At 48.9% G+C, this 21,677-nt stretch overlaps 10 protein-coding genes across 10 annotated transcripts; 7 read left to right on the top strand and 3 right to left on the bottom strand.

The window, feature by feature from the left end:
• Nucleotides 1-1,215: 1,215 nt before the first annotated feature.
• Nucleotides 1,216-2,827, top strand: N7457_007206 (uncharacterized protein; the record flags this gene model as incomplete). The annotated part of the gene is made up of 7 exons (XM_057178249.1): nucleotides 1,216-1,327; nucleotides 1,378-1,453; nucleotides 1,508-1,659; nucleotides 1,707-2,056; nucleotides 2,107-2,382; nucleotides 2,436-2,546; nucleotides 2,609-2,827. 7 exons carry the CDS (start codon nucleotides 1,216-1,218, stop codon nucleotides 2,825-2,827), a joined length of 1,296 nt encoding a protein of 431 aa, XP_057029993.1.
• Nucleotides 2,828-3,727: 900 nt separating this feature from the next.
• N7457_007205 (uncharacterized protein) lies at nucleotides 3,728-6,439 on the top strand (the record flags this gene model as incomplete). The annotated part of the gene is made up of 4 exons (XM_057178248.1): nucleotides 3,728-3,739; nucleotides 3,801-4,010; nucleotides 4,087-4,491; nucleotides 4,556-6,439. The coding sequence occupies 4 exons, from the start codon at nucleotides 3,728-3,730 to the stop codon at nucleotides 6,437-6,439; spliced, it is 2,511 nt and encodes an 836-aa protein (XP_057029992.1).
• A 444-nt stretch (nucleotides 6,440-6,883) lies between these two features.
• On the top strand, nucleotides 6,884-7,339 carry N7457_007204 (uncharacterized protein; the record flags this gene model as incomplete). Its single annotated transcript, XM_057178247.1, has 1 exon — nucleotides 6,884-7,339. One exon carries the CDS (start codon nucleotides 6,884-6,886, stop codon nucleotides 7,337-7,339), a length of 456 nt encoding a protein of 151 aa, XP_057029991.1.
• A 495-nt stretch (nucleotides 7,340-7,834) lies between these two features.
• On the bottom strand, nucleotides 7,835-8,944 carry N7457_007203 (uncharacterized protein; the record flags this gene model as incomplete). The annotated part of the gene is made up of 1 exon (XM_057178246.1): nucleotides 7,835-8,944. The coding sequence occupies one exon, from the start codon at nucleotides 8,942-8,944 to the stop codon at nucleotides 7,835-7,837; it is 1,110 nt and encodes a 369-aa protein (XP_057029990.1).
• A 506-nt stretch (nucleotides 8,945-9,450) lies between these two features.
• nar1 (iron-sulfur cluster assembly protein NAR1) lies at nucleotides 9,451-11,341 on the top strand (the record flags this gene model as incomplete). Its single annotated transcript, XM_057178245.1, has 2 exons — nucleotides 9,451-9,558; nucleotides 9,635-11,341. The coding sequence occupies 2 exons, from the start codon at nucleotides 9,451-9,453 to the stop codon at nucleotides 11,339-11,341; spliced, it is 1,815 nt and encodes a 604-aa protein (XP_057029989.1).
• A 543-nt stretch (nucleotides 11,342-11,884) lies between these two features.
• Nucleotides 11,885-12,198, top strand: N7457_007201 (Rpo12/RPC10 RNA polymerase subunit family protein; the record flags this gene model as incomplete). Its single annotated transcript, XM_057178244.1, has 2 exons — nucleotides 11,885-12,096; nucleotides 12,174-12,198. 2 exons carry the CDS (start codon nucleotides 11,885-11,887, stop codon nucleotides 12,196-12,198), a joined length of 237 nt encoding a protein of 78 aa, XP_057029988.1.
• A 465-nt stretch (nucleotides 12,199-12,663) lies between these two features.
• On the bottom strand, nucleotides 12,664-14,045 carry N7457_007200 (anthranilate phosphoribosyltransferase; the record flags this gene model as incomplete). The annotated part of the gene is made up of 2 exons (XM_057178243.1): nucleotides 12,664-13,629; nucleotides 13,689-14,045. 2 exons carry the CDS (start codon nucleotides 14,043-14,045, stop codon nucleotides 12,664-12,666), a joined length of 1,323 nt encoding a protein of 440 aa, XP_057029987.1.
• A 290-nt stretch (nucleotides 14,046-14,335) lies between these two features.
• Nucleotides 14,336-15,388, top strand: N7457_007199 (mitochondrial 54S ribosomal protein uL10m; the record flags this gene model as incomplete). The annotated part of the gene is made up of 1 exon (XM_057178242.1): nucleotides 14,336-15,388. One exon carries the CDS (start codon nucleotides 14,336-14,338, stop codon nucleotides 15,386-15,388), a length of 1,053 nt encoding a protein of 350 aa, XP_057029986.1.
• A 233-nt stretch (nucleotides 15,389-15,621) lies between these two features.
• On the bottom strand, nucleotides 15,622-17,034 carry N7457_007198 (phosphatidylinositol-specific phospholipase C; the record flags this gene model as incomplete). The annotated part of the gene is made up of 1 exon (XM_057178241.1): nucleotides 15,622-17,034. The coding sequence occupies one exon, from the start codon at nucleotides 17,032-17,034 to the stop codon at nucleotides 15,622-15,624; it is 1,413 nt and encodes a 470-aa protein (XP_057029985.1).
• Nucleotides 17,035-19,466: 2,432 nt separating this feature from the next.
• N7457_007197 (uncharacterized protein) lies at nucleotides 19,467-21,087 on the top strand (the record flags this gene model as incomplete). The annotated part of the gene is made up of 4 exons (XM_057178240.1): nucleotides 19,467-19,635; nucleotides 19,693-19,796; nucleotides 19,850-19,921; nucleotides 19,993-21,087. 4 exons carry the CDS (start codon nucleotides 19,467-19,469, stop codon nucleotides 21,085-21,087), a joined length of 1,440 nt encoding a protein of 479 aa, XP_057029984.1.
• Nucleotides 21,088-21,677: the final 590 nt, after the last annotated feature.

Below are 21,677 nucleotides of genomic sequence, written 5' to 3'. Positions count from 1 at the left end.
GAGCCTCCACCACCCCGCTCTTTTCCGCTCCCCACTCTTCCCCACTCTCCACCCTTCTGTCTTCTGTCTTCGAAATATGCTCCTATTAACTGACACAACATGGAACCCTTATAGCTGGCTCGCCCTTTAGCACCCTTACTACGAAATGGTGACGCACCCGTCTATTCACAATGATCGTGTGGCTTTGGGGTATATGGGACACTGGGTCTCGTTTATCCAAGACGTTATGACCATGTTTCACTCGACACCAATCACCCATCAAGTCCCTATCAATAATGAGTCTGAAAACTATATTGTAGGCAGTAAGTTCGGTCTTTCCGGAAGATTCGTACGAAACCTTTGCGATCCTGTCATTCAAGCATTGATGCCACTGCCTGAAATGTCCTCCGTACGATTTGCTGATATTCGATGATATCCCTGTACTTGAGTTCTTTTGACCGGTCATTGATTTCTATTTGTATCATTACTAGAATTGTCTGCCGCTTCTACAACCTTGTCATGTTTTATCCATATGCCTTCTTGGTCTTAGGTAGCCTCTTATCTTTCCAAGGCTATCTAGGATAGAATTATCATTTATATACGCGCCGAAAATATAGCCACTCTCTATCAATTAACTCTAGTGCCAATTAACTCTAGCGCTTCTCTCTGGCGATTGCTTCTTTTCTAGAAAAGACGAGTTTTCTACCTATAGCTTGATGGATTCACGCACGATGTAAAGAAAGGCGAAAAGCCGAAAGGATAAGGTAGAAAACTAAGCAAGCTCTCTTATAGGTTTAGAGTAGGAAAATGGTTCCAATGTATAATTTACTAAGGCATCGCGCCATTATAGGTAAGGTCGGTGCCTTCCCATTTTACGCCATCGTGTACCAGTGCGTTATTTTTGAGATGGAAATAGGTAAGACTAGAAGATTGTGTACCTCAAGAAATCGGGGCATGGTGAAAGGTGAGGGAGCATCCTTGTATATGCTCTCTGATACTGTGATAATACCTGCTTAGGTGCAGCTGCGCCCCAAGGCAACGAGGTAATCATCTTTTCGGAAGTCTTTGGTGGCGCAGTGATCAGCCTACAGGGTGCCTCTGATGATCAACCACGGAGTAGCTCCTGGTCAGAAACCCAATACTTCGATCCCCCGTATAGATCAGATCCATCACCTCGACACCGCAAATACTGGGTGCCTACGGACTATATATTCCAGACTTGATTCATAACCCCGCATGGCCGCGATTTTTGAAGACCCATCCGTGTTCGACGCCTTTGAAGGCCGAGAAAAGTTCGATCATTCCAAGGCGAAGGATGTGAAAGTCGAAGTTCTAGACTGGAGCAAAGGTGGAGATCCCCATTCACCGAGTCAGATATATTCATTACTGATTTCCCAGACAATGATCGACCGCGCTCTCACTGTGTGCCTGTTCCAGAACTTGCCACGATGCCTGAGCCACATTTACGAATAGTGTAAGATAGATCCATTGCAAATACAGGCAGCGCACGAGCTGATAGTCATATTAGGTTCCTGCCACTTGATCACCCGGGGGACAAGGGGAAACACGGCCTTCTCTGGGCCTTCCGTCACTATTCAGTCCCATCGGCATTTCTTGATGAGCGGCTTCGATCAGTCACTCACTCATTTGGTGCGCAGAGTGATGCTCATGGGAATAATTGTATGTCCCTACTCTTCGCAGATCTATCTGTGTTTAATATTCTGTAGGTGTTTGGTTTCACCACTTGTGCAAAAGCATTGCAGTAGGGCGCGCAAACGGCGAGTCATGGATTTACGAGCCGCGCTCTCAAGTGCAATCCCTCAAACAAGCAAACTGGACCTGGAAAAAGTCTGGATACTTCATGAAATGGTGTACCACTGATTTGGATGATCCCAGGGTGACGTTGCTATGCTTCCAAGCATCGGATCTTCTTCTGAATCGACTACGAGCCCTTCAGTCTGTCAAAACTGCAATGCGGGATCCAATAGCCCTATTGGTCATTATCTTGTCAGATATATCCTCCAACATGGATAGCACAGTCTGGGAAGTGTCCGACGTGTTTGGAAAGATAGAAACGGTGAGTGTTCCACATCCATCTTGCAGTGCTGTAGACATAACTGGTAATAGAGGGCATTGATGATGTCCCAAGAGAGGGAGTCATTCACAGGCTTGCACAATGTAGCGAAACATATTGTCTATCTCCAAGAGAGCTGCGACGCTACATCTCTGATTGTGCAGAAAGTGATCGCACACTCCGAACTTCTCCAAGGTAAAGCCTCCGATGGGGATAAGGAGATCATGGAATGTACACGGGGGATGTTGACACAGGTGGAAACGAGTTTTGAGACTGTCAATCTGAGGCTGAGAAGCTTAGATAGAAGGATGCAAAGTGTCATTGCCTTGGTGAGAATTGAATTTCTGTTCAATAAAAGTGAGCTCGAATTGACGGTGTCAAGTCATTTCATCTCGTTGCCGCCGAGGGAAACCGCATCATGCACTCCGACAGCAACACCATGACTACCATCGGATTGGTGACGCTGATATTCTTGCCTCTCACTACTGTATCGGTAAGTGCACTTTCTTCACGACTGCGGAATCAGGAACTAATTGGGACCTACTGGTCGGCCAGACTATCTTTGGAAGCCAATTCTTTGGTCTCTCGGATGAAGACAACGCGCTCACGGTATCCCAAGACTTTTGGATGTTTTGGGTCATTTCCATGCCCGTGACAGTCATAGTGCTGGGTGCATGGTACGCTATGAAATGGAGACGTTTTGAAATGGTCAATAGAAATAAACAGATCATGGCCAGCCAGCACCAGGTTATTGAGAAATATCCTGGGGCTTGATTGGCGAGATCAATTGGCCCAGTTTGACAAGAAGATTTACGCCCGTAGACGGGAGAGCCTGGAACCTTCTGGGCGTCAGCATCTACTGCCACCTGGGCCGGGCTTGAGGCTCGTAGCTTCCACATATAATGATCTGTGATGTCTCGGTTAAAAGAGCAGCGAGTGGAATACTCCGTACCTATGCCTACATACTCCGTAGTCTGCTTATTCCGCTTTTTGATCGCAGTTTGTCTTTGTTCTTCCTGCGCCTTGCAACTTGCGACTTGGCACCTCCCTTCCCACCAATCAGCTTGAACCCGATATGCATGTTTGCCTACAACTGCCTACCCAGTGTAGTGAAGCACTGCCGTACGGAGTAGATGCGTGTGATATCTGTTTGCGAACCAGATAAACCACTGCAGGATGCTGAGGAGCGGAGGGTAGGAGAGGGAAACTAGAGGGTAGTTTGCAGAAAGAGAGTTAGTTAGTTATTCTTCTAATCCGATGCCTCCAGCACTTCAATAGCCGTCTACATCAATTCTTATTCGTCAGGTCACACCGCTATCTTATAGCAGAGATCCCCTCTACACTATGTAGATAGGTATATTGTACTCCGTACAACTCGTGACACACACTTCCGTACCTACTCCGTACACACTCTGTACACACTCTGTACTATATGCTTCGCCACCTTTCAGCTGGAGGGGAGAATACGGAGCTTGGCAGCCAGATATAACAGGGTGTCCGACATATAAGTCGTGTCGGGTACTCCGCACAGGGTATAACTACAGGCTTTACTCTGTACCCAGGGAACAAACATATACAAAATATATATGCCTATTTTCTGGCCAATAACCATAAGAATACCAACGGATCACTGTTAAGCATTAGAAGAGCGAATTTTAATTTTACTCTACCCCAATGGCTGAGCAAGTAAGTCCAGCAACAGAAGTCTATGGCATTTGACGCTGATCCTGTCACTGATTTACAACAGAGCTCTATTGAGCTGGTGAACATCCAGCAGTCCTCTACAACAAGCGAAGACAGTCGCTTGATACCAGAAAACATTCAAAGCACTCAGGACAGTGATGGGAAACTGCAGTTTTCTCCATCAGAACTCATAGGGCCTGCAGTGCCCCCTCCTTGGGGTGCCTCCGAAGGCAATTCGCAGACCAGTCGCAACGCCGACACATCAACACATCCGGTATATTACCTTGCAAATTGATTTTCGATTTCAGCGACAGGAGCGACATGACTGACTGAGATTTATTCTGCCACAGCCGTCTTCTCATCCGCGCCTCGAAAAGCGTCTGCGATACAAACCAACCGGCCTCTTTTGGCACCGAGACAGCTTGAGACGCGAATGGAAGGGCTATAGAGACGATCGGTTCATAAGTGCCAAGGATGGGCGTCTTTTACCGCTGTTCGTGCAGTCGACAAATGAGGTTCTTCGGGGAACATCTCAGGTTACCTGGAAGCGAATAACTATTATCGATGATATCCCGCTCATACTACAAGTAATGTTCTGGACTTTGAGATCTCACCTGGAAGCAAACGCGGCGTCAAACATCCCATCCAGTGGTGGCGGTACATCCAGTACTCCCTTGGTTCGAAAAAAGGATATAAAGACACATTTGGAGATTTGGTTCAAATATCCAGTCGGCGCGGTCACGATTCTTGTCCTGGTTTGTCTCACCCATGACTTGAATCATATTCCCTGGTTTCAGACTGCTCACAACTGTCAATTAGTTATTTTTCCCTGTGGATCTTGCGGGGGAACCAATGAATAATGGTCAATATGAGCCATTCAAATATCATTACTGGGGTTACGCGCCCATCTCAAGCAATCAGTATGAATGTCCGACATTGCCAAAAAGTCTGTCAGCCTCCGTACAGCACGATCCTGCCTCCGAGCGTCTTCTTAGACCGAGGACTCTGTGTTTCCTGCGCGAAACACATGGTATCGATATCCTAGAGGTCAATGACTGGGAGAAAGAATATGGAGACGCCGAGATACTGCAGTATATTTTGGTTGCATACACCGCCACCCAATTTGCGCAAAATAACATCGACGATATGGAAGCTCTGCATGTCATTGGGGAGAAGGCGGCTCGCCGTGCAGGGGTTCACGCTTATTGGGTTGCCAGCAGCTGCATGCGTGATGATAAGTACATGGAAGAAGATGTGTATCGCATTAGCGATGTGGTGCGTGGTGCACATTCACTCGTTATTGCTCTTGGGCCACCCGTTGAAGGTCGTGGATCTCGGGTTTTCACAGCGCGGGAGCTTCTCAGAGATTGGGGTCAACGAATGTGGACGTTCCCCGAGGTTCTTCTGTCACCAAACACACATCCAATCTCCATTTATACACACGGTGCATCCACAGAGGTCCCCTGGCAAGTCCGCAAACGCAACTTTCCCTCAGAAGCATGGGTTGACGCGCCCAACTCACGCCACCTAGTCGATCATTATGAAGGCTCCATCATATTGAGTCCCCTTGAGCTCGTGACGATTGCGTTGCAGTGCTTATCGGCCAGACTCTTGCAAGAGAAAACAAAAGCAGACATTGCCTATATCTTGATGGGGCTTCTGAGGCGCAGGCCCCGAGTCAGCTCTGATAACAGTGCATTCCAGGTGTTTGCCCGCTTGTCAATGAGCAATGACAGCGATATGCTGCTTGAGAGACTTATCTGTCTACTCCCAAAATCACCCGCAGAAAAATGGTATGTCATCAACGACGTATGGGATCGCAATCTCTGGGACGTTGATCCACTCTGTCAAGTCGTCGGTGTTTGCGCAGATGACTCAGTTGTTCTCAGCGGTGCATTTGGAGCCTCCATTCGATGGAACTCATTCAGATCGGTGAGCCTGACTCATAGAAACACAGTCGGACGCTCTATATCAAGACTCGCTCTGCGCATGACGCCTTTATGGCTCATCCTTTCAATAATCTTGTTGGCACTCTATAGAGCTCATTGGGCCGCCTACAAAAGCATAAGACAGGACGATGTCTATGAAGATGAGCTCTCCAGTTACAAAGCGCAATATCAAGTTTACCAAATAGCTGGCTCAGTTCTCATGGGCATCACTCTTCTCCTTGTCGCCCTTTGTCCCATGATGGTCTACTCTCTTTATGCAGGAAAACCCTGGTCTGCGCAACCCTGGCTCTTCGGATTTGAGGGCTACCTACCCATTCAAGAAATTGAAACCCTTGTTTTTGGAGTCAATATGAATCATTTGACGTGGACTCCCTACAACAGTCAGCTATCACGCCACTGTATGATCAACACAGAGTGCATTGGAAAGGACCCCACGGAGGATCCTAAAGTCAAGGATATAGTGGAGCATAGCGCTGATGCTTTATCTAATGAGCCAAAGGTGTTCACGCTAGTCGACACATTCACGATGACGGTAACCTTATTTCAAGCTGTGAGGCCACCGGTAGCTCTCCTGCTCTGTGGAAGTGAGGGCGGTATGTACCGCAGTCTACTCTGCTCGTATGACTGGCCAACACAAACCCTCATTCGGGAGAGCGTACTACGAGTTGACACTCGGACTCTTGACAAAATGTCCCGGGTTGGAAGAATCCGTATCGGGCTGGAGAGGAGTCCCCTTGAGACCTCACCGATTTAGCCGTTCATGAGCAATGGTTCGAATCCAGCCCGAAGAGTTTCTATGTGAGTACATAGACATTCTATTCCTATGCCTAACAATAGGCTTATACTGTGTAACTATTTATAAATCAGATAAACAAATCTTATGCTTGTACCTTGAATTAGATTGAACTAGATTCTCCATGACCATGTTTGCTTTGATCACATTCAATAGTCTTTGTATGCTATGGTTCTTTCTCTATCTAGCTCTTTAAAGAAACTTTGTTCGCAATTAGACACAAGACAATATAACCAACAAAGGTGTGAGACACATAAATGCCTCCGAGTACCCTAACTTCCAATGCTATCTATCATCAGTCTCATCCAAATCCAATCCACAAGCATACCATTGAATAACTCCAAGTTAGCTCCCACAGAAAACGGCAGCGAATCCACTTCTAATATACATAATAAATCGCCCATTATGTCGAACTCCGAGGTTGACTCTTTGGATCTCTATGTGGGCTTCGGCCAAAGGAGAGCTAACTGGGGCCTACACTGGATACTTTTGCTCGCTAGCCCTGGTTCGAACAGTTGTACATGGTATCATGTCATTGGAGGCCCTTCAAAAGACCAGGAATATGAGTGTAAGATTCAAGCCGGGAAGCGAATGGACAGTTTCGGTATCTCGAAGAAAGAATTGATATGCAGCATCCCGGAAAGCAAAATCGGCAAAGTCAAGTCGGCCGTAAAAGCAGTGCCTCTGCAACCATGCCAAAGATGGACTGTGGAAGCACTTGCCAAGCTTGAGCACAAAGGGTTGATTCCTGTGGGCACCAGCGAAAAGTATCGCTCTCAGATGGAGCCTTCTCGTATTGTAAGGACTGAAAATGGCTGGGCCGTTGCTGATAAAGTGCCTGTAGATGAATCGGCTGAATGAACCTTCTGGAGAATCTGGGGGCAGCTAGATGGTTTGAAATGAGGATTTTCTGGTTCAAAATCCTGAGGATATGTTACCTTCCTTATTCTGTTGCTATTAATTCTTGAATGTCCGGGTTGGGGTTGCTTTTTACTTTTTTTGTTATCTAGGCTTTTGTTATTCTATGCCCGGGCTTACTTGACGGTAAATGGAGGTGAGCAATGTGGTAACGGTGCTTCGGGTGATGTGCTAGATGATGGTGATAAAGACCATACAGATGAAGATCAAATGAGGAAGTTAATAGAGCTACGAGCGCTCACAGCTTGTCATAAAGGGCTACTGATGGAGACATCGAACTGCATGATGAGATTACATGCAGGATAATACTTATAGGTATATATAAAGAAACCACCAGTTAGATTGGAAATGATTATGCACATCTCGTGATTAACATTGAACATGTCGCAAATCTGTTCCAAAACCAACAAAAAGAACAGCACATTGAATGAGACAGACTCACATGGCGAGGCCTACATGGTTCAATGATTTAAGGAAGATGTCATAATTGTTCTCGTTTGGTGCATCTCGAATAATGAAATGAATCCGCTCAAACCATCCGCTGAACTCGGCTTCTAGAAGAACGTCTTTCCAGCAATTGGACACTGCCTCAGCGGGATGGCCAAAGGCACCGCAACCAAGGGCACCGAGGGCCAAACGGCGATGATTGTTGTGTCCAGCCAGGCGCAGAATACCGCGTATCTTTGCTTTCATAAGCTCTTGGTCTTCTTTATTCTTGTACATGTCCTTCTCCTTGGTCAATGGAGGGTTGCGTTGCGCTGCCATGCTGATGACACTGACAACACCGTGTGTCTTCATGAACTCGTAGGATTTGTCGACATTCTCTCGGAAAACGACCACATAAGGTGAATAGAGACAGTCCAACTCTTCCAATGGGTAGAACGCCTCGTTGAGGCACCCACTGAGTGTGCTTCGGTAGAAAAGCTGTTCCTCCTGAGCCCGAGCCCCACGGAGCCAACCTCCACCCGGGTGCTGGGCATTGGCAAAGTTAAGAACACAAATCGGCATGTGGTCTGATTTGTTCTCGGCTTTATACATATCAAGGGCCATGTCATACGTATCTCCTTTTATGACCCGGACCTCGGGCTTGCTCTTCAGTCTTGGGAATTCCACGAGCTTAGTTTGCAGGACTGGAACGTTAAAAGCGTTTCCTATGTAGGCGTTCCGAGTTCCTTGCAACTCCGTGTTTTTCAGAATTTCCGCCGTCGTTTCCTGGGTTTCACGAATCACTGTCTGCATTACGACCGGCTGTGTTGGGACCCGTTCACCGATGTCTTTGATAGTTGCTTCGCTCAGATGGCACCCTTGAGGAAAAGAAAACCGTGGCTTTCCAGTGATTTCATCCTCGTAAAACAACTTGAAAGGGTTAATCGTTCCGGTCTCAGACTCCTGTAGCTTCGCAGCGGTAAAGCTTTGAACCAATAAACCAAAGGGAGTATCACCGCCTTGCTTTTTGGGCGATTTGTTCTGAAGTTCATCGGCGTTGAATGGATCGTTGGATTTGCCTGATTCTGAGGTATCAAATTGGATAGTTTGTCTTTGAGACATTGTTGCGTTTTGAAGAATGAGAGGAGAACAGGTAGAAATTCAAAATAAACAGTACAGAGAAGTTGTTGATTTGAAGTTCGAGATGAGGGTTTCGGTTTCTCTTTATAGCCTGGGGTTTTTTTTTAGAAAAACAAGACTAAAGCTAAGCTAAACTAATTTAAAAAGCCAAGTAAGCCAAGATACGAGAACCAAAATTCAATACTCAATGATAGAAAGCACACCGAAGTTGAAAGGAAACAGACCTTCAAGTCCGGGATATCAAGAATGTCACGTGTATACTTCAGACTCAACCAATCAGATCTCTTCCGTCCCGCATAGGGCGGTGAGCTTATCGCCGACCTCGCCACCATGACAAAGCGGGCAACGCCGTTGGCTTGTCGCCTTCTTAAAGAACTATTTTAGATCTCCGATGTTTCAGTTTCTTTATTCTGAATTCTGAGAAATCAGCCACATTTACGCCATTTATTTCCTTCATTCAGGGCCCCTCAAAGCAGAACCCCGCGACAATGAGCGCAATCTTGTCAGCAGACGATCTGAATGATTTCATTTCGCCGGGGGTCGCATGTATCAAACCAGTTGAAACGCTCCCACAGAAGCATACAAAGAATCAAGAGGTATGTCCGTTATTGCCTCTATCGAATCCGTCGAATATTGAGTTTTTGTTCTCTTCCATTAACTTTCCAATTATAGGATGCCTATGAAGTAACAACGGAAGACAAAGTCCAGCCCGAGAATCTACCACCCGCACAGATTTCTTTGACGGACTGCCTCGCTTGCTCTGGCTGTGTTACATCTGCCGAAGCTGTGTTAATCTCACTTCAGTCTCATGCCGAGGTACTCAACACACTTGATGCCCATTCGGAAATTCCTTTGACGCGTGAGCACGATGGTACGACAGTCATCAATGCCGAAGACTCTGGAGAAGGCAAGATTTTCGTGGCCAGTGTCAGCCCCCAGGTTAGGGCAAGCCTAGCAACAACCTATGGGATTTCGGAGAAAGAAGCGGGGTACATGATCGATCAATTGCTCAGTGGCCCGCAGGGCCTGCGAAGTGGGGGGAAACATGGCAATGGGTTTACATGGATTGTAGACACCAATGTCATGCGGGAGGCTGTGCTTGTACTCACTGCAGACGAGGTATCGGATTCCCTCAAATTGGGAGGTTCATCGGCAGCGGGCCAGCCAGATGATTCTCTGCCCAAAAGACCTATCCTATCTTCAGCATGTCCTGGATGGATCTGTTACGCTGAAAAGACGCACCCCTTCATTCTCCCACATCTTTCTCGACTCAAGTCCCCGCAGGCTCTTTCGGGAACATTCCTCAAAACTGTTCTGAGCAAGTCTCTCGGGGTTCATCCTTCTCGGATCTGGCATTTGGCAGTCATGCCATGCTTTGACAAGAAGCTGGAAGCTAGTCGAGAGGAGCTCACAGACGTCTCGTGGCGACACGAAGCTTCCTCGCATTCTACAACAGAGCCAGTTCGCGATGTAGACTGTGTAATCACTGCTCGTGAACTTCTGTCTCTGGCTGCCTCTCGAGGGACCTCGCTGCGAAACCTGCCTTTGCAACCTCTACCGCCATCTCTTACCCCACCTTTCCCCGAGAAAACACTCGAATCTTTCGTTCCCTTCAAGCGATCTCCGACAGAACAATCCCTTGCCGCAGGCACCTCCGGAGGCTACCTACATCACGTTCTTATGAACTTCCAAGCTCGCAATCCGGGCAGCGAACTTGTGATCAACCGCGGACGCAATGTCGATGTTGTCGAGTACGTGTTGATGTCTCAAGATAATGAACCCATCTTGAAAGCAGCTCGCTACTACGGTTTCCGAAATATCCAAAATCTCGTTCGAAAACTCAAGCCCGCACGCGTATCGAGGCTCCCTGGCGCAAAACCAGTCGCTAGACCCACCGCAGGCCGGCGTCAGCCCATGTCTCGCAACGCTGTGCCTACAGGCAGCTCAGGATCAGAATACGCCTACGTGGAAGTCATGGCCTGCCCTGGTGGGTGTACCAATGGCGGTGGGCAGATTCGAGTCGAGGATGCCAGAGAAGCTCTTGGAACTTCTCAAGGAAAGGTGCTAGATGCGTCCGCGAAGCCATCGGCTCACGAGCAGCGTGCATGGCTTGCTCGTGTTGATGAAGCATATTTCTCCATGGAATCCGAGTCCGAGTCCGAATCAGAGACCCAGCGTGAGCTGCCTTCTTTGGCTATTAAAGAGGCTAAGATTCATGAAGGCCTGCAGCGCTGGTCAGAATTTATGGACATCCCGCTATCTAAGCTTGTCTATACTACTTATCGCAAGGTAGAAAGTGATGTTGGCAAGGATCAGACACCTGCCAACGATACGACTCGAGTTGTGGAGCTTGCAGGAAAGATTGGTGGTGGATGGTAACCTTTTTTTGATTTCCTTCGCTCTCGCAATCTTTTCATCTTTGGGGTGGTTCTTTGTGATTTCTCACTGCTTCATTTGCATGGCTCCAGGATTTGATTTTTCTTGCATCTTGCTACAGGATATACCACATTTTCATTTTTGAAGTCATGGTTGATGATTTATGACTCTTTGCGTTATTGGAGTTAAATGGTTATGGCACGATGAATGCATGGAATCAAGGCCAAATGATCAATAATATTACCTAGCTATTAGAGTACAATATACACTGCTTAAAACTTGCCTACATGTATGTACCTAGCCCTGGGCACATGTTTATTGTAAGTACTAAGGTTATAGTTCCTAATCGGGCTGGGGCCTGGATGTGCTGACTAAGCTGACACATATGACTAAGCACTTAAAATCGGGGCCCGCGCTCCAGAAAGAAAAAGAATCTCAGGTTAGAAGCTCAATACTTCTACATCACAACTCCTTTTCTCCCAACGGACGCCGCCTACACAAGCACAATATACCCCCTCCCACGCTACAGCACTACCGATCCCAGCAATGTCTCGCGAAGCCTACCAAGTCCCCTCCATGGGTGCCCAGAACAACTTCGACACCCAGGCCGGAGGTTTCGGTAGCGCCATGGCCGTCGACAGCCCCTCAGTCACCTACCTGTGCGGCGAGTGCTCTGCCCGTGTTCCTCTGAAGCGCGGCGACCAGATCCGCTGCAAGGACTGTGGTCACCGTGTGCTGTACAAGGAACGGACAAAGCGGTAAGATTTTATCTCCGAGCTCATCATGCGATATTGCGCAAAGCATAAGCTGACTTTGTTCTCTTTGCTCTTGATAGTATGGTCCAGTTCCAAGCTCGGTAAACGTTTTCATCCACTCGGACGGAGATCAAAATTCTGGAGGTTGCGATGTCTCAGGCGCAGGTGGGAAGGCAATCGGCCTGGGATGTTTTCTTTGGGTTTGAGGTCTTTGATTTTGACGAATTATGCATACAATGGCGCTTTGGAGTTGAGTTGCACAAACCAGTCTTTCTATGCCAGTCTGCGAGAATACAACCTGAGTGTGTTCTCCCAAGTCTGGGCTCTGGAGTCGTGAATACAACAAGTTTCCCCTTGATTGGGGAGTCTAATATTTGCTTCCTGAGAATCAAAGACAATTTCATGGATTGTTTGAACCAAGTACCCGAAATATCCACACATCTAAATGTACCGAAATGCACCCATCACACCAGGTGAAACCATGATAACCCCAACCCGAAAGCTCCTTGACCAGGAAAGACCACGAATATCCAATCCACACATGCAAATCTAGATTCGCACAATGATATTTTAGAGCAGGTTAGTAACTTCTATAAATTTTTCCAAGTTTTTCAGAGACTCTCCGCTCTCGATTGCCCAGCGGGCCCGGCGCACACCCTCCTTCCAGCGGCCACCGCCAGGACCGCGCTCGGTGATGACCTTGCCATCATCGCCAGGTCCCATGTTGCTGGTATCGGCCTCGCAGATGCCCGAGGTGACAAGGAGACCGGCCACATTCATAAGAACGAACTCCAAGATAGGGTCATCTCGAGCAAGCTCATTTCGGAGGATACTCATCAGCTTGGCTGCGTTATCCTTGGGCAACTTGCGTCCGCCCACATCACTAAGGGGGTGGTTAGAGAGACCGAAGTCCGATGGCTGGAGCTGGAAAGTGTCGATCTTGACCAGTGTACGGGGATTGTTGGTATCCTCGTCACTTGGGTCATCCTTATCATCTTTGGACGCTTTGTATTCAGGGTTGGGGTACTCGGAAAGTCTCCAGCAGTTTGTCTTTCCAGCGCAGCTGATTTCGTCCATGTCCTCCTCGCCACAAACAATCATGGCTTTCTTTGCTCCGGATTGTTTGAAAGCATCAGCAAATACTGGTCCAAGGCTCTGGTATGCCACACCGACGACACGTGCTTCCAATGCCCAGTCAACGGGGTTTGCCAACGGGCCCAAGAGGTTGAAAATTGTTCGGAGGCCGAGACCCCTGCGTACAGGGTTGGAGTACATCATGCCTGGGTGGAAGTTCGGAGCAAACAAGAAAGAATAGTTGGTCTTCTCGTAGACCAGGGCCAAATTATCAGCTGTAACGGCAGCGATGTTGGGCGATATGGGCTGGATGGCACTGAGAACGTCCGCGGCGCCAGAGGTCGATGTCTGAGCGCGGTTTCCATGTTTGGCTGTCATCAAAAGGGGAGATGCAACGATTGAGGAAGTTGTAGAAATGTTGAAGGTTGAATGAGAATCTCCTCCAGTTCCGACAATATCACACTATACATTGCGGCGCGTCAATATCGGAGCGTGACGGCAAGATCAATGAGGGTTCATACCAATCCACCCTTATAGTTTCCTTCTCCCATTCCGCGAGATCGGATAATGTTCATAATCGGGCCCTGCTCAGGCTGGCAAGCGGCCTTCCGCATGCAATGAGAACATTTTGCAATCACATCGGCTTGCCTGTCCTTCCCAGTTGAGTGGAGCAATGTGAGGAAAGCAGCAGTCTGAATGTGAGAGAGTCGGTCCTCGAAGATCAAAGCAAAAGCAGAAGCAATCTCTTCCGCAGTCACCTCAGGCAGGTCTTCTGCGCTCACTCGGATACCTGCTGCCGCGGGGTATGCGAGACGCTGGAGGAGAGGAGAGATGGAAATTTGCTCTGGGCGCTGATCATTGGGCGTAGAAGTTGCCATGATTGCAGTATTTATTAAATATACAGTATTCACAAGAGCTGCTATCCCTTAGGAAGTTCACAACTCAAGGGATGGCGGTAACACTCGTGTAGGTGACACAAGAATGGGGCCCCTCATAGTTAGGTAGCTGGCAATATATTTCACCGCCCTTGTTGGCGCTTTACCCTTTCGGGACCCAAAAAATATCACTGCGCTTTGCATTTCCCGGGGGCTGTCTTGACCTGTGTATCACCTTTTTCTTGAATTGTTTGGGCGTTGGTTACATAGCCACCTAAATAAATTACCTCACAATGCCTCCTCGGTTAAGATTCTCGTCGCTTCAACAACAGATCCCTCGATGCCAATATGAACTACGAATTGCCAGGAGCGCATCCAGCGCTGCGGCCCCGGCAATCACGCCAGCTGCTTCCATTGAGCAGATGACACGCTCACCAGCTCCTGTATCGAAATTCCCTCCGACCCAGCTACCTTCGCACCGCAATCCCGAATACCGCCGGTCGCAGCTTCTGCGGTCATACACCTCCCTTCTCCGCACATCTCCTCTCATCGTGCTGTTCCAACACAGCAACCTCAAGTCCATGGAATGGGCCGCCATCCGACGAGAGCTAACAATTGCTCTGCAAAAGGTGGATGAGAAGATTGCCGCGGAAGGCCGGACAGCTCCCGCCCTCGCTCCCTACATTAAGATCCAGACCATTCAGACCAGCATTTTCGAAGTGGCTCTGCGTATTGTCGAGTACTTCCGGCCTAGCGAGGCTTCCCTGGCATCAGGAAAAGCCCCCAGTGCAATTGATCCTGTGACACAGACCTCCGCCGAGCTCCCCACGCTTTCCGGCTCCAAGGACGACCCAGCCTTGACACACGATTTGTCTCGCACTGCCCACGCCGCAGTGAAGAACATGAAGGGCATGCACGAGCTTTCCCCTTTGCTTATCGGCCCCGTTGCCATCCTTTCCATCCCCACTGTCTCGCCTGAACATATGAAGGCTGCGCTGTCAATTCTTTGCCCCAAGGAAGCCGGCTTCCCGGCCCCTACCCGTCGGGCAAGCCCAGAATACCACGAGCCTATTGTTCAGAACGGTCTCCGCAAGATCAACTTGCTCGCTGCCCGTGTGGACAACCAGGTGTTCGATGTCGATCAGACCAAGTGGGTCGGCAGCATCGAGGGTGGTATGGACGGTCTCCGCTCCCAGCTTATCACCGCTCTGCAGAGCATGAGCTCCAGCGTCGCGACTACTCTGGAGGGAGCTGGTAAGAGTATTTACTACACCCTGGAGAGCCGCCGGAGTGTTTTGGAGGACGAGGCCAAGGGACCGGAAGGCGAGAAGAGCGAATCGTCCTAATCTGGTCATGGTCATTCCGACTCATTTTCCTGTATAATAGATCATGTTCTGCATTTTGTCCTCAAGACCCCTGCTTCCTACTCCAGGATCAATGTATACTTGCGAGAAATCAACTTTGGTGCATCATATTTTCCGTCCAAACCATAAAACATTGAGTTCCCACTGGGAGATAAAATACAGACGACGCATAAACTACATTTTTCCTCCTGATGTATGCCCAGAATGCCCGCGGTCTATTTCTCTCTCAGGCGCAGCTTAGCATTCATCCCAACAATGCAGCGCACCAGATCCCAATCCCCATGCAAACCAACCCAATCAGTAACAATGATGCCCGTGGAACAATCCCCGTCATGCTCCTTGCCTCGACGACAGATATAAGCAACAACAGCTGGATTAACCTTCGCAGCAATCTTCTCAGGCCAAGTATCCGTTTTCCAGAAGTTACTGGCACTCAAGAAATTGATGTAAAAGGGGTATTTCTTAGTCTCATGCACATTTGGCTGAATCCCAAACGGATATCGACAGCGGCTCGCCCGATCAATCTGCTCCGCGACATACTTGATTTTCTTCTCAATGTTCACGCTCTCCACGACCTCATAGAAATCCTGGATACAGAGTTGGCCACTGGGACACTTCGCATGAGGCGCATTATCCGCCCACGCAGCAGCATCAATGCCCCAGCCAGTACCGCCATGCTCATTCTTCAACTTCTGCGTCAGATTAAACCGGCGCATCAGAATGACCTTGCCGCGGGCCTCGCCCAGAGTCGGGATCTTGGGCCGCACCCACCACCGTTTACCCCTGGCGTAGTGCTCACACAGAATGCGGGCTAGCTGCTCGTCTGTGGCCTTGCCGGCGCCCTCGCGCTTGACGGAGACAATCAGCGTCTCGGACGGGTTGCGGTCGAGGAAATCGGTGACTTCCCGCATCAGGTCTCGGAAGTATTTGTTGCCTGTCAGCGCGACGGGGAATACGCTGTGTACGAGGATCAGCTCATCGCGCGCTGCGTCGTCTGGGTATTGTGGTTGCACACGGATGTCGAAGAATCGCACGCCGTTCTCGAGCTGTTCTTTCGGGCTTACGGCTTGGCAGCGCACGGAGGGTGGTGCGATGTAGCATGTTGGTGAGTTGTGCGTGCCTGGGATGGAAAGAGCGGAGAGGAGTGTTTCATCGCGTAGCTCGTTCATCCAGGCGTTTAGATTGGCGGAGGAGAAGATTGCCAGCAAGGATTCCGGAGTTACGAAGATTCCTGTGAAGCGGTGCTTGGGTTTATCGCTTAGTGCTTTCATTGTTGCTGATTCTGCTGTTGGTACAGGGACCTGGATCTGGTACTTTTGATCCTCGGCCTCGAAGATCAGACGTGTGCGCTCCTTATCGGAGGCAATGAAGGCGCGCAGATTGGTCTTCTTCGTCGTGAATGGCTCCAGGCGTATGTCGACATTCTTTTCCTCGAATGGATGGCTGTCATGTGCAATGGAGACGACAGATTCGCTGCGAGTCTGGTTGGTCAGGACCTGGGTGAGGTTCCTGGCCATTGTGCTGAATACAAGGAAGCCATCCTTCCCAGGCGCCCGGAAGCGCTCAATGCGCTTCAGCGCAATTGGCGTGGAGGTGTTATTGCGGAGAGTGATGTACTCGGCAACCATGGTGAATGGCAATTATCCGGGGAATATGTGATGGATCGGAATGAGATCAATTCCAGCGACTCAGTATACGCAGGGGCCTCAATTGAAATTGGTTGCCTGGAGAGAGAGCAAAGTGGATTACCCCTCCACTTAGGATGAAGGGACGGTCCCCGGAAGGGGAGCCTTTGTTCTTGGCAAACCAAGCTGATTCGCGTGGACTCTCGATCTATGCACGAAATAGCGGAGATTTACAAGATGCAAGATCCTCTGCACCGGGCAATTAATGACATGCCTGGCTAGCTCGGACCTGTAAATCCGGGCCCAATGCCAGTCTCACGAGGCATTCTTTGCATGCAGCATTTGATGGCTCAGGCTTTAGCTTAACGCTTCTCTGCTCTTAATGATTTGCTTAATCTCAGAGAAGTTATCCATGTCCTCCCCCACATTCTTGAGGTCAATTTAACGACCTTGGCTTGGTTTGCATCTACCATGGGACTGGGCCAGGATGACAAAATCTTTGTGTTGACAACGGTTAAGTGAACGAATGGGCTCATAGGTATTCCGTCTAATTATACTGGACTTGTCATTTTCCAAGCGAAACGAGACCTCGTTACCTGAGCCCGCAGTAATGATCGTTCCCGGGACCCGGCCACAGTAGTATGGGTGGTGGTAGCAGCACAGGATTGGTCTTTGCTGTTGGCAGTGATAACTGTGATATCCTTCGTAGCACGATTGATAGGTAAGTGTTTCGATGTGACCGGGATACCGACGTGACTACGTCTACTCGATGCTGTTAGTCATGTCGGTATCCCAGTCCCAGCCCATGATAGGGAGCTTCACATTAACGATCTGGGTGTCGGCTTTTGTTGGCTTCAGAATTGGCACAAAAGAGTATACATCAGTGAGCCCGGTCGAGAGTCTGTGCAATAGTCGTACCTTATTGATTTCAATGTCTGCTCCAATAAACTTTGGGACTTGCAGAGTCAGCCTCCATCTCTGGTTTATTTAAGGCGATGAAGATCGTCGCTTTCAAATCGTCTCCACTCAGACAGCCTGCAGACAGAACCACCCAAGCAGACCTCGATAGTGTCTTGTAGACATCTTGTAGGACCCAACTCTCACTGTATCCAATTGTTGAAAATGAACTCGATGTTTGTAGATGTATGGGGCCTGCTATACTCGGGCTTTGGGTGATGGGAAGGAACAGATCGGATCTGATAACCATCGTCCAATCCAATTGATTGAAAATAGCTTACAGAAGCCCATACCGTTGCAATTCAACTCCTGCATGGTTCCTTCAATGACCAGGTCGTCTATTTAAGTTCGAGAGCCGAAGTGGCAGGCACGTCCATAGTGGTGACTTGTATGGAAGACAACAGTTGGATCTCAAATCCTCTTTCGTCTGTGGTATCCACCATGAGCTTGCAGATAAACGGGATCCACTGCGGGTCGAATTATGGGGATGCATCTTTCCTATCACCGAGTGGGTGGGTGCGTAGCAAAGGGGCTGTCGTTACTTCTGTGGTTACCTGTCACACTGTAGAAGGTCATCCTGAAACAACAGGCAGCCATCTCCAGGGTGTATTTGCTGATACACTCACTGTAGAATGAGAGCAAGAGATTGATGGGATGTCTAAATTCTGGAGAATAAGATCAGGTCCTGTAACGGCCTATGATACTTGATGTCAACAAAAGTAAAAGTATAAAAAGATGGAACCCGTGCCCTAACTACTCCTGCCCCGGAAGCACTATCGCTGAGATTCCCAATGCGGTAGTTCCACTCAACAATCAGGCAGCGTCGTGTCTTTCACCCACCCGGCCACCCAGGGAGGATTCCTAACTGGCCTCTCCGTTACTTTTGCTACACTCCCAGCCTTTCTGGCTCTCCTCCTGGGCTCCCATTGGGCTAGATTTCTGCTTTTCCTTCGGACCACTAGATCTCCATTGCTCTACCCCAATGCTGCTGCAAAGATTGCTCTATTCCCAACTATTCCCTCTCTTGTTCCAAACTGTCATTCCCTCAAGCACATACCATAACCAAACCTATCACGCGGTGGCGCTCACCAGATGCTCTTTTCCCTTTCTTAGCATTTGATTTCAAGGACCGAGCTACATAGGGTAATGATTTTTTACTTCACCTATCTTGAATCAACGCATGGAATTCCCATTCCCTCAGCTGTAACTTCCCAATTGACCCCTTACAGCATAATCAAGCAGTATGAAGTGCCCAGGACTAGTAAACAAGGTCTATAAAGACATGAGATAAGATCAGCGCGTCTCCAATATGAATTCCGGGATGCGGGGAGATCACGTGGGTAGCGTCGGTTAGCATCGGCATGCGGGCAGAACAGTCGCTGCTTGCGAACCAAATAAAGTAGACACAATGCTCCTTTCCTCTGGGAATTCCTCAGACCCATTTCTTTCAATCTCCCCTCCATCTTAGCCTTTTGATCATGAGTTTCAGGCGCAGCGGGGGACTCACTGCCCGCAACTTCAGACCTTGTCTACCCCAGAATCTTCTCCGCATCCGCTCCACTTTACCACCGCTCTTGTCCCGGAAGTTCCATGCCAGCTCTTTGCTATGGGGAATTAAGTCACAAGTTTTAAAGGATGTCGGCGAGGGTAAGCCTATACTCAGTCTCTAATTTGGTTCTCAATTTGTTTGCTTACGCTTCTTAGGCATCACCGAGGTGCAGATCATTCAATGGTACGTGGAAGAAGGGGCGTATGTTGAGGAATGGAAGCCTTTGTGCCAATATCAGTCAGATAAAGCCGTCGATGATGTGAGCATCACTTTTTTCGATCCATTCTCTGGGTTAATGGCTAATTTGTTCAGATTACCTCGAGATACGAGGGTGTTATCAAGAAACTGCACTTCGAGACAGATGATACAGTGCCTACAGGACGGGTGCGTACTCTAGATTTTGCTCTTGTGACGGACGGTCAGATTGTAACTGCAGTACTAATGCCCCTTGATAGGCACTCTGCGATATTGAAGTCGAGGATGGAAAATACCACGACGATAACCCACCACACGAACCCAAAGCAGAGTCCCCTGGACCTACCCCAGCCTCTGAGGTAGCAGCTGGGATTCAAGCAGCCGAGTCCTCCCCATTATCACCCCCTCCTCCCAATGTTGCCGACATTCCTCAAGAGAAGCCCAAGTCAAAGCATGCATCCCTTGCCGTTCCCGCAGTCCGCGGGCTGTTGAAGAGTCACGGCGTGGACATCTTAGATGTCAATGGGACCGGAAAAGACGGGCGGGTTATGAAAGAAGATGTGATGAGGTTCGTAGCAAAGAGAGATTCTCCCACCGCGCCACCATCTGTGCCCACCCGAGCCTCCGCGGTACCAGACACACGGCAAGCAGAGTCAACTGTCAACTTGACCCCGATCCAATCCCAAATGTTCAAGACAATGACCAAATCCCTGAGCATCCCACACTTCCTCTATGCAGATGAACTCAAAGTCAACGACATCACAGCCATCCGCAAAAGGCTCGCCAGCGCCAAGCGCGATCCTACCAAAATCACCTTCCTCCCCTTCGTCGTCAAGGCCGTCTCACAGGCACTGACCGAATTCCCAATTCTCAACTCCAAGGTCGATACCAGCGACCCCAACAAGCCCAAGCTAGTCATGCGCGCAAAGCACAATATTGGAATCGCAATGGACACACCGACTGGTCTGATCGTTCCTAATATCAAGGACGTCGCCAGCCGCTCCATCTTCGACATTGCCGCTGAGATCGCGCGACTCAGCGCCCTCGGTCAGAGTGGCAAGCTGACCCCTGCAGATCTCAGTGGTGGCACCATCACGGTCTCGAATATTGGCAACATCGGAGGTACGTATGTATCACCGGTGATTGTCCCGACGGAAGTGGCTATCCTCGGCGTGGGCAGGTCCAGAGCCGTGCCGGTCTTTGATGAGGCCGGGCAGGTTACACGCGGGGATATGGTCAACTTCAGTTGGAGCGCAGACCACCGTGTCATTGATGGTGCGACGATGGCGAGAATGGGTAACCGGGTACGGGAGCTGATTGAGTCGCCTGAGCTCATGCTGTTAAATCTCAGATAAATGAATTAAGAATTGATCCTCGAGAAATAACTTAGCTATATCTAAATACAAATCTTGTTTGGATATGTATTCTTCAACTGGTCCGCTTCGGCAATACGTTAAGGTTATAGATATATATCGAGAATTATAGTGAAGTAGCAATAATATGGAAGTTGCAATTAACGAAGCAGGTATTAAGACAGTTCTGTTCTATCTACCCTCATCCATGGGAAAAGAGTCCGGGTCCGTATTCATGCAACTTCCAACGCCTTTGGCTACGACCAAAGTACGTTGCACATGGAACTAAGTGGCACACTCTTGTTTGTTAATAGAAAGCGTACTTTTGACGTCGATAATGCAGGCTGAGTTGAAATACCACGTCGAGGGTGAAGGACGGATTACGCCGTACGAGTGATGCTTCATGCAGCATTTCGTATGTGGTGTGTGTAGAAGTAAACACTGCATACGGAGTATACGGCAGCTAACTTGCATAAAGTTGACAGCTTCGATTAATCACTAACTGCTCATCGGGTGATCCCTGACCATATGGGCCCCAGCTGGTCTGAGCTTAGCCTTGAAAGCCAGGCGTCGTACCATGAGGTTCCAATGTG

This window comes from Penicillium paradoxum, assembly GCF_028828445.1.
Source record: "Penicillium paradoxum strain IBT 22861 chromosome Unknown utg000006l_segment0_segment0, whole genome shotgun sequence".
In the NCBI taxonomy this organism is placed as follows: domain Eukaryota; kingdom Fungi; phylum Ascomycota; class Eurotiomycetes; order Eurotiales; family Aspergillaceae; genus Penicillium; species Penicillium paradoxum.
Note: the sequence above shows the minus strand (reverse complement) of the source record. Positions and strands in the feature narration are given on the sequence as shown.